General features: G+C 36.8%; 1 protein-coding gene and 1 pseudogene across 1 annotated transcript; one reads left to right on the top strand and one right to left on the bottom strand.

Annotated features, from left to right (window-relative positions):
* Window positions 1-966: 966 nt before the first annotated feature.
* On the bottom strand, window positions 967-5,249 carry LOC121458823 (zinc finger protein 431-like). The gene is made up of 4 exons (XM_041668156.1): window positions 5,229-5,249; window positions 4,336-4,459; window positions 3,891-3,951; window positions 967-2,527 (listed from the first exon to the last, which is right to left on the bottom strand). The coding sequence occupies exons 1-4, from the start codon at window positions 5,247-5,249 to the stop codon at window positions 967-969; spliced, it is 1,767 nt and encodes a 588-aa protein (XP_041524090.1).
* Window positions 5,250-9,257: 4,008 nt separating this feature from the next.
* LOC121458822 lies at window positions 9,258-9,898 on the top strand (annotated as a pseudogene).
* Window positions 9,899-11,600: the final 1,702 nt, after the last annotated feature.

The raw sequence follows: 11,600 nt of genomic DNA, 5'->3' as shown, positions 1-11,600 counted from the left end.
GAAGGAAGAAAACATGAGTATGAATACCTCTGCAAAGTGTGGAAAGGGACAGCTGCATGCTTAATGAGCATAAGGCTCAAATAGGACTTCTTAATAACCGAGAGCAAAGGAGATTTTGATGGTGGGAATTTGCTGGATTTCAATACCTGATCCTGAAAAAGCTCCGGGATGGGCTTGATTTTATGCCGAGGGATTCATTGCTTTTGTGCGCAGTGGACAAGGGTAGAGTTTGTTTTTATGGATCTGATTTGAGAGCCAAATTGTGTTTCTTTACTGGCCCCTTTTAACGTTGGCTGTTTTCAGAGAGATGTTGTTTCTTTAACTACTTCTAGATTCAGAGACAAGGTACTTTCTTTTGGCTCTGGTTTCAGGACCAATGTATGTTTCTTTAAATACCCTTTCTCCAACCAATAATGCTTCATAAAATGTTTGTCCATTAGTTTGCTACTTCAAACTAAAATAATAAGAGGTATCATGATGCTTGAACAAATTGTTGACACTATAAAATTCTTTTCTATACAATAACTGTTTTTGTTTAAAGAATAATTTACAATAAGCCCTCAGTTTTTTCCTCAGGTCCAAAGATTATGGTAATATGCACCACAAACTTAATCAGATTGATTACACACAAAAAGTCTTACTCCTATATGAAGCACAAATCATTCTGACACTGATTTTCATAGAGTATCACTACAGTATGATTTTTCTCATGTTTTTAAAGAACACACATATTAAACTCAGGGTTTCTCTATAAGATGTCTTATTTTACATATTTGGAGATGATTGGGAAAAAGGATTCAGGACAGATTTCATTCACATGTATCTCTCCAGTATGTGTTCTTTTATGCAATTGAAGATGATTGTGACATGCAAGTCCTTACCACATTGATGGCATTTATAGGGTTTCTCTCCAGTATGGGTTCTTTTATGATTTTGAAGAGCACAGTTGTGAGCAAAGACCTTACTTCATTGATTACATTTAAAGGATTTCACTCCAGTATGTGTTCTTTTATGCCTTTGAAGATGACTGTGTTGAGCAAAGGCCTTACCACACTGATTACATTCATAGGGTTTTTCTCCAGTATGTGTTCTTTTATGTTTTTGAAGATGACTAAGATAAGCAAAGGCCTTACCACACTGATTACATTCATAGGGTTTCTCACCAGTATGTGTTTTTTCATGGTATTGAAGGTGACTATGATGGGCAAAGGCCTTACCACACTGAATACATACATAGGGGTTCTCTCCAGTATGTGTTCTTTTATGCCTTTTAAGAGTACCACGTTGAGCAAAGGCCTTACCACACTGATTACATTCATAGGGTTTCTCCCCAGTATGTGTTCTTTTATGCATTTGAAGAGTACCACGGTGAGCAAAGGCCTTACCACACTGATGACATTCATAGGGTTTCTCTCCAGTATGTGTTCTTTTATGACTTTGAAGAGTACTAGGTCGAGCAAAGGCCTTACCACACTGATTACATTCATAGGGTTTCTCTCCAGTGTGTGTTCTTTTATGCGTTTGAAGATGACTGTGTTGAGCAAAGGCCTTATCACACTGATTACATTCATAGGGTTTCTCTCCAGAATGTGTTCTTTTATGCTCTTGAAGATTACTAAGATATGCAAAGGCCTTACCACACTGATTACATTCATAGGGTTTCTCTCCAGTATGTGTTCTTTTATGGTATTGAAGGTGACGATGATGTGCAAAGGCCTTACCACACTGACTACATTTATAGGGTTTCTCTCCAGTATGTGTTCTTTTATGCATTTGAAGACTACCATGTTGAGCAAAGGCCTTACCACACTGATTACATTCATAGGGTTTCTCTCCAGTATGTGTTCTTTTATGCATTTGAAGAGTACTAGGTCGAGCAAAGGCCTTACCACACTGATGACATTCACAGGGTTTCTCTCCAGTATGTGTTCTTTTATGACTTTGAAGAGTACTAGGTCGAGCAAAGGCCTTACCACACTGATTACATTCATAGGGTTTCTCTCCAGAATGTGTTCTTTCATGCAATTGAAGGTAATCCAGATGTGCAAAGTATTTACCACACTGACTAAATTCATAAGGCTTCTCTCCATTATGTGCTCTTTTATGCATTTGAAGATTACTTTTCTGAGCAAAGGCCTTACCACACTGATTACATTCATAGGGTTTCTCTCCAGTACGTGTTCTTTTATGTGTTTGAAGATTATCCTGACATGCAAAGCATTTACCACATTGAAAACATTCATAGGGTTTCTCGCTAGTATGTGTTCTTTTATTCTTTTGAAGATGACTGTGATCAGCAAAGGCCTTACCAAGCGCATTAAATTTATATGATTTTTCTTCATTATGTGTTCTTTTATGACTTTGATGAGTTTCATAATGAACACAGTCTTTACCATCTTGACTATATTCATAGGGTTTCTCTCCAGTGGGTGTTCTTTCATGCATTTGATGATGACTGTGATAATCAAAGGCTTTACCACATTGCTTAATTTCACAGCATTTTTCTCTGGTATGTGTTTTTTCATTCCTTAGAAGGTGAGTGTCATAAGACAAGGTTTTAGCATAGTGAGAACATACTGAAAATTTCTCTCCAATTTGATTTCTTTCAATCCTGCAAGGATAATTTACACATGTAAAAGCTTTACCACATTCAATATACTGTTGAACCTCAGATCTGTATGAATTAATTTCATAATTTGTTCCAGTTGTAAAAATGAATCAAATATTAATGTCTTATAACTTCATTTAAAATCATGTTTTCTTCTTTCATTAGGAAAAATATTTGTGATGATAATTCCTTTGTGTCATGGTTTACCATTTCATCTATACCTATCTCTATATTTTTCTATGATTTTTTCACATTTTTTAAAAGAAATGCATACACTGAGTGCCTTACGATCTTTACTGCATTCATAAATTTTACTGTGAATCCTTATACATTGACTAAGTGAACTAAGACACTAAGAAGTATTGGCAGACTTAGAACTCATGGGGCTTTTTTTTTAATGTGAAGTTGTTTATGTATTAACAATGATGGTAAAATACCAATTACTGTATACTTGCACTTAATTGAACAAGTATACTCTCCATGGGAACTACAGTTTATCTTCTAATTGTTCTTAATGAGTCGTATGCTACATCTTTCCATATCCATATTCTCATATGCTTGTATCAAGAGTTCACATATGATATACATAGTAAGGACGAATAGTAAATAAAAGATTTCCACATTGAATCCTCATGGTTTCACTTGCTGTTCCTCATAGACTTGTGGTATAGATATTAAGGTTTCTCCACAACAACTGCCCATTGACCCTTGACTCTAACTGCCACTTTCACTAAACTTAACAAGTCACAAAAAGTCTATGAGTAATCCAAGTCTTACCATGAGCTATTGATTTAGGAGAAAGTTTGCAGCTACACTCATCACTGAAATGTGTATAAAGTTATTGTCATAAGTAGCAAGAAAGAAATGGACTGGCAGATCTACTACATAGCCCTCACGTTGCTATGATTCAAATGGTGATTATCTGTTTAGTCATTGCTTCCTTGACTTTTTCTTTTTCTTTTTTTTTAGTTTTTTTCGAAACACGGTTTCTCTGTGGTTTTGGAGCCCATCCTGGAACTAGCTCTGTAGACCAGGCTGGTCTCAAACTCCCAGAGATCCGCCTGCCTCTGCCTCCCGAGTGCTGTTGACGTTTTCTTAAATGAATGCCTTGCACATGCAATTCACCTATGAGAAATTGAGGAATATGGATTTGTGAGAATTTAATAACCATCAATGCATTTAAAGCTGTGCTTATTTACAATGCTGCTTTTGATTCATTGTTCCAGGACATATTAGAAACTCATCAGAGGCACATTGTTATAAACTTGCACAGGAAAATTACCTTGTAGGTCTTCTAGAGCATTGACTATGTTCTTCAGTGTTACAGACCTCCAAAATGTACCCTGAAATACAGTACCAGAATATGTATGTTATATTATTTAATATTGTACAACAATTAGGTCATTCTCTTTTTTTAATTATTATTATTTTTTTTTGTTTTTCGAGACAGGGTTTCTCTGTGGTTTTGAAGTCTGTCCTGGAACTAGCTCTTGTAGACCAGGCTGGTCTCGAACTAACAGAGATCCACCTGCCTCTGCCTCCAGAGTGCTGGAATTAAAGGCGTGTGCCACCACTGCCCAGCTAGCTCATTATCTTAAGTGCACCTAAGAACTATGATTGTGTTACTCATCTCATTTTCTTCTTTCTAAATCAAATTACAGAACAACATTATAAGGCAAGGAAAGGTTGTCTCCATATTTTGAAACATGAAGGAAATTCATTTTTACCTGTAGTAGTGAGGTTCCTGAAGGTCTCCAGCATCACATCTTTGTAGAGATTTTTCTGGGAAGGACTCAGCAAATCCCACTCTTCCTGAGTGAAGTTGATATGTAGATCATCATAGGTCACTGCCTTCAAAAATATACCATACGTGTGTACATGTAAGCATGACAGTGACATCATTGGAAATGCATACTTCTTTGAAAGTACAGTTGTATGATTCTGGTGCTCCCCATTCTTATTCTGTGATATAGTCAGTTACTTTAGAAGTAAATTGAAAATTAGAGTCAATTCTGTCATTTCTATACAATCTGAATGGGATTTCACCTTATAAGAACAATATCTATTAACAGGGTGAGACAAGAAAAAAGATCAACAGTAAATTGTATGCATGAGAAAATTGTATGAAAAATTCCTCAGTATAGAAAGAAAAAAAGATACACAAATGGGTGTATTGGTTTATTGTGCCTTTAACCACAACACTGAGAAAACAGAGGTGGGTATATTTGTCTCTGAGTTGAATGCCAGTCAAGTCAATGCAATCAGGTCCAGGAAAAGTGGCAGTACACATTAAGACTCTGTCTCCATTGCAAACCTCAATAAAACAAACAATGGGATAGAAAAACTAACAGGCTTTTATTGAAGTTTCTACAAAGAGTTGTTTTCACTCCAGTTCTGTAGTCTTCTTCCAGACCCTGAAGTACCCTAATATAAACTTCAATACCAATAACATTTTGTAGAAAAAGAACTTCCTGTATAAAACAGTTAAAAGTGGACAGATGAAAACAGTAGAAATATATATGTTGGTCATAAATAATCAACACAGACCTGGAGAGGGGGCAGATTAATTCAGCACTCTTGCTGATCTTGAATGGAGATGGACAAATTTGCCTGTACTTACATGGGGATTATAACTATCCATTTTCCAGGGTAAGGATTTCTGATATTCTTTGATCACTTTCATGGTACATATCCATGCAGGCATATAAAACAGTCATATTGATTTAAAAAAATCAAAGCAAGCATAACAAGCAAGAAGATGTTCATACAGCTGCAATTTAATGACTCAAAATACTCAGGCAGTATTAATGCTATCAATCCATGGGATGGTATCCTGGGAATCAGAGAGATACCCTCTGTCAAATTTTAAAATTCAAGATAAGCATGAAGCTCAGCACAGCAGCATATACTTGACATAAAAAATACCTGCATTCCAGGGCCATCATCCAATAACATCACAACAAATAGAGCGAGGAATGATGCCTCCCTTTACTTTCAGGAATTTAGAGCCACACAATGACTCAGATAAAACAGCAGGTTACCAAACACTTGAGCACTGAATAAGAACTCTTTCTGCTATATCTTATGTGATTTAGAGATTGAGCCCATAATGATGGTAAACACATTTCAGTATAAATAGGAATTTGGCTGATTAATGTCAAGCACAACACAGTAGATATAAATGTCAGGAAATTACTTTAGGGTATTGAAACTCATAGCATACAATGAGGAATTTTATCTAGAAAGGCTTCTCCTGGTAAGGATCCACAGAAAATTGAAATAAAACCAATAAGGAGAGAAAGTTCTTCAAATACATGATATTTTCTGGTGGGTTGTTTATTTAATCAAGTACATTCTGAACCCAGTCACTATTGGTCCATGGTCAACAAATGAAAGAAATCATTTCATCACTTAGAAGATTCACATTTAATGATCCTTAAAGAAGGACTCTTAGAAGAAATGCAATACTAGCTCAGAATTGAGAAATAGATGTTTATTTATTAGGGATAGACTCACAAATCAGAATCCTATGCTCAAACTGAGATCAGAAACCGAATCATGCAGCCAGAAAGAGGCTGGACTCATGCTCTATACTGGCCTATATAAGAGGCCATGCCTTAGTGGTCAGGAAACCACTGGCTGTAAGATTTCCTACAGCGCCTTCTCCTTTTGTTTAAATAAGAGAGTTCTAAGCCCAATACACAATTCTATACTATGAATAAGAACAATATATTCATTAATTATCCTATCCTAACTAGTTTATGTCTTGTATAAAAACTTAGCCAAGTCATGAGAGGAAAGTAACTTCAACTATCTAGTCTTCAACCCCATCGAAGATCCAAGAAGGGAAATAATATTACTTGAGTAAGCATGAAGTGCAATCAAGCAACTTTCAAAATGTGTAACAAATTACAGAGACAACTGGCTCCCTGGGCAATCATCCAAAGTCTCATTTGCAATGTTGAAGCAACCAACTTTGGCAAAGACCTAGAATAACTGACCGACAACTTAAGGAGGTAGGAAAATTTTAAAAACCATCTTATCCTATCTTGGCAAGATTTAACAATCCTGCTTATCCATTTTGGATATCATGTATCTTGTCAGTAGTTGAGACATGAACATGTCTTTGCCTAAAGGCCAGTTTTGGCAAGAAGAAAACAAGCTCCAAGTGAAGTGACCGGTGTTCAACATTCTCTTGGAAATAGAATGATGCTACTAGGAGCAATTTTGTCTCACTTAAACATAATTCAAAGTTATTTAAATGCCATAATCTACAGCTCTTTGAAGTGGTTGAAGATTACCTATATATGAATATAATCTCTACGTATCTAAAGAACCTGATTATTCCAACTATAAAAACCATAAATGACTATTGATCTATAATTCTTAATACCTATAAACTTAAAAACTAAGGCTCATATTAGAATATTATACAAGGGGACTGGAGAGATGGCTCAGTGGTTAAGAGCATTGCCTGTTCTTCCAAAGGTCCTGGGTTCAATTCCCAGCAACCACATGGTGGTTCACAACCATCTGTAAAGAGGTCTGGTGCCCTCTTCTGGCCTGCAGGCATACACACAGACAGAATATTGTATACATAATAAATAAATAAATATTAGAATATTATACAATAAACAACTGAAACAAATGAGGACAATGACTTCAAAATGTAAACAATGTATAAGTATCTTGATCAGAGGTAGAAATGTATGTTGCAATATGATAAATATATATTAATCCATAAAAATGTTTTTAAGCAGAGGTAGAAGCATGAATGCATACAATATTCAATATAATATCACATTATATTAATATACAATAATCTATACCAATGCAATTGCCTATAAATAATAACTCACAATATTCACTCTATTTACTCACTATTATTATTAGTGTGAGTAAGCTCACACTAATCTATTATCCCATCCAATTTTCCCATTTTTTTTCAAAGTGATCCCTCAGCCTCTAAAATTTTCTCTCCATCTTGCAACCCTATACCAATTATAATCAACCCCTAAATGATATCCCTAATTCTGAGAACAAACTTTGTTGGGAGAGGAGACCTTGTCTTTTAGAATTACTTCCAGCTGTCATGGGGGGGAATTTTCTTTCTATGGGATCCTGTGAAAGTAAAATGATGGTTAAGTTCCAAGATTACTGTCTGGTATAATTGCAAATAGTCTCTGCATATTTGGTAAGGTTTTTCTGAGCTTCCTATTAGGAGGTCTGTCCAGAACATTGTAAAAAGTGCACCATTTCAGCTAACCAAGTTGGAACCACCTTGAGTAGCTGGTTCTCAAAACAGATCTTGTAGTAGCGCTATCATCATCATGACGTCATATCAACCAGGTTGAGTTGATGTTCTGGGGCCACATCTTCTTCCTGGAAATTTCAAAATTCACTGCAGGAAAATTTATTGTTCATTGTGCAAACCTTCAACATTAATTATATAGACATATACAGACAAATATATTCAGTGACATGGACAATAGAGACAAAAATAGATATAAAGAAAAGTAAATTTTTTTTCTAAATTCTTTTTTATTTCTGTCCCATGCTCCTGACATGAGACAGAAACTCTGAATTTTTCTTTTAACATGTTTGGATTTATAGAGGGACAGAGCCAGTGTCCAACTCCAAAGCCAACTCTATATATTCATAAACATTTATCCACCTACAAAAGGCACCCAAGGTAATGATAGAAAAAAAGTGTAGATTATTGAATCTACTCTTAAAAAAATCAAGAGGCATATATATGTATGATGAGATAAAAGGGTAGATCATTAAAATTAATTTAAAAAGTAACTACTTATTTAAATATTTTACAATGATATAGATATGTATGCTTCCTTTTGATAGTAATTTGATATTATTTTTGTTAAAACATACTGTCTATGATGTTATATATATATACTCAAGATATTTTACCTAAAACAACTAACTTAAACATGTAGTGAAAATGGTTGCCAGGCAGTGGTGGCGCACGCCTTTAATCCCAGCACTCTGGAGGCAGAGGCAGGCAGATCTCTGTGAGTTCGAGACCAGCCTGGTCTACAAGAGCTAGTTTCAGGACAGGCTCCAAAATCAGAGAGAAACCCTGTCTCGAAAAAGCAAAAAAAAAAAAAAAAAAAAAAAAAGAAAAGAAAAGAAAAGAAAATATTTAGTCCTTGAAAGTTATTATTATTAAAGTACTGCATATTAGTAGTTTGTTACTTATTACAGTTGAAAGTATAATCATATTAGGTATGTTTTAACATTATACAGAATTTTATTATGCCTGCTGTTCTTCTTCCAGGAACCTTGATGGTGGTGAATAACATCTGTGTTAGCCAACAGAAAAAGCAGTTATCTCAAAGTGACCCTTAAACTGTTGTTTCTGACCTCTAATTACTGATCTATCTTCCAACGACAGAAGTCTCATGATATGGATATTCTCTTAGCAAACAAAAGAGATCTCTTGTGATGGCTCTCCCGGCCCTAGTGCTTTCTTCTGGTTTAGATAAATGCTGCTCCACTATTACCCAATCCCAAACAACCTAGAGAAATGATTTGAAGAAAAGTGGGGGAAGCAGGTGGTTGGGGATCCCTGCCTGAGAAGTGGGCTTTTGGGGAGACTGGGAATGAGGATCCTTCAGCTACAGGTTCTGGGATGAGTTGGGGAGTCCCCAGAAGCCAGAAGGAACACTTCAAGGACAGCATCATTGAGGACCCAGAGCTAGAAGGTGATCAAAGCTTCAGGGAGTCAGGGAGATAGAGGAAGAGGATGAGAAATTAAAGGAGCTACAAAATGAGGTAGAGAAGCAGATGAATAAGAATACAACCCCAAAATAAGAGTACAACCCCAGGCAATGCTGGCTCAGTGATCTCATCTCTTGAGGAGAAGATGGAGGCTGATGCCAGTTCCATCTATGTTGGCAATGTGGACTATGGTGCAACAGCAGAAGAGTTGGAAGCTCACTTTCGTGGCTGTGGTTCAGTCAACCATGTTACTAATTTGTCAGTCTGTGACAAATTCAGTGGCCTTGGCAAAGGGTTTGAAGATGTAGAATTCATAGACAAAGAGTCAGTGAGGACTCCCTGGCTTTAGGTGAGTCCCTGTTTAGAGTGAGACAAATCAAGATGATTCTCATCACTACAACAGACAGGGGTTTCCCACAAATCCAATACCATGCCCAGACTACTAATTACAACATCTCCCTGTCTTGATTCTACAGTGGTATTAACAGCAGGCCCTGGGATCAAGTCTACAGGGGCCAGGCTAGAGTGATATCATGGTATTCCCCTTACTAAAAAAAGTATTGGAAAAAGAGAGGGGGAAAAAAGAGGAAAGAAGGGAAAAAAGAATGTAAAAAGATAGAAAACAAACGATGACCTCGATGGGAAAAAATCTTTTTAAAAAAGGTATACTGGGGGGCTGAGAGATGGCTCAGAGGTTAAGAGTAATGACTGTTCTTCCAGCGATCCTGAGTTCAATTCCCAGCAACCACATGGTGGCTCACAACCAATTATAATGACATCTGGTGCCCTCTGCTGGCCTGCAGGGCTAAATAAATAAATAAATAAATGAATCTTTAAAAAAAGTTATACTGTGGAAGGGGGAGAATCCCAAAATTAACTGTAGGGACCTGCTCTGGGCAGTAGGAGAGGCCCAGGGAATGGGGCAGGTGTGACATATTTCCTATGGAGATTCAACATGGACACTTCTCAAATGTGCAAACTGTTTCCTGTTTCTCTGCTCCACTTCACTCTCTTTAGGACTGCTCAAGGGTAGGTGGGTACGGGTGGTAGAAGAACTTCTTTTACACAGAGTTCTGGAAGGGCACCAATCTGTTCAGCTTATTTTCTTCCCTCATCTTCTCTCTGTCTTTTGCAGTCCCTGCCTGCTTCTGATTTACCAGGTCTAGGCACACGCCTAGGGCTCCAGCCTCTCCAGTTTTTTTTGGTGAACTATTTTGTTTGCTTTTTTGTTTATTTTTCTGTCTTGAGTGTCTTTCTTTGCAGGTTTTTGTACCAGAAAGAACTCACTCCCAGTGGATTCAGTGTGAATTCTACTTACCTTAGAGGAATACAGTACTTTGTTTTGTGAAGTTTTGCAGTGTTTTTTTTTAATTTATTCATCAGGTGTTCTGGTTTTATTTTATCTTTACATTTTCCCCTTTTATTTAAAAGGAATGGGAAGAAGTGGGAATAAGGAGGTGGGAGCTGGATTTTGTTTATTTTCTTAAACTCATTTAAAAGGGATGGGTTTTTTAAAATAATGTGTCATGGAGAATGTTGTTTATGGAAAACAAAAAAAAATGGTTTAAATTTATTTTCTGCTACATGGATTATGGTCCAAGATGTGGATTAAGCTCTATCTACCTGTCCAATACAATGCACACCTGAGAAATCTCTGCAGATCAGAAAATCCTTATTCCCCTGGAAGTAAGCTTCACTGGATCACACCATTGCAGCAAGTGGCAGGATCACAATAAAAGCATTCTGATCATGCATTGCTAGAAGGTCAATATCATCATTTCCTACCAGTTCCTAAACTATTTGTAATCCTTATAACACAAACCTGAAATTGGAATGCAATATTGAGAAATTCTGGAATCTAGACGTTCAGTTTTCTAATCTCTCTTCCCACTGCACACCAAGAGCAGTGTCCACGTGTGTACTCTGGACAATCACGATCATATGCTGAATTTCCAGAGACTCCTCTGCCCCAATAAATTCATATACAGGGAGGCTCAGAGAACACGGGCCACTGCCAACATGAACCACATGGACCAACATAACTACATGCTGGCTCATGATCAGGCCAAGTCACAGCAGAAATGACAGTTCAACAGACCTGAACACCTAACACTCACGATGGTATAGCTTGTGATCTTCCTTCCAACTCCAACTGCAGAGGCAGAATAGAATCATGGAAAGAACCCACACACTGTCTGCTACTAGTATTCCCTATTTCTAACCCTTCCCAGAATTCCTTACTGGTTAGGGCCAC

The sequence above is a fragment of the Microtus oregoni genome, unplaced genomic scaffold (assembly GCF_018167655.1).
Source record: "Microtus oregoni isolate MIOR12 unplaced genomic scaffold, Mior012 000018F_ref0000195, whole genome shotgun sequence".
In the NCBI taxonomy this organism is placed as follows: domain Eukaryota; kingdom Metazoa; phylum Chordata; class Mammalia; order Rodentia; family Cricetidae; genus Microtus; species Microtus oregoni.
Note: the sequence above shows the minus strand (reverse complement) of the source record. Positions and strands in the feature narration are given on the sequence as shown.

Excerpts from the sequence above, each read along its gene's own strand:
- LOC121458823 (XM_041668156.1), bottom strand. The coding sequence starts at position 5,249 with ATGGATAGTTATAATCCCCAT. Across the intron at positions 3,952-4,335 it reads CAGGAACCTCACTACTACAG|GGTACATTTTGGAGGTCTGT; the intron begins GTAAAAATGAAT and ends ACTGTATTTCAG. Across the intron at positions 2,528-3,890 it reads TGCTCTAGAAGACCTACAAG|GAATGAAAAAACACATACCA; the intron begins GTAATTTTCCTG and ends TCACCTTCTAAG.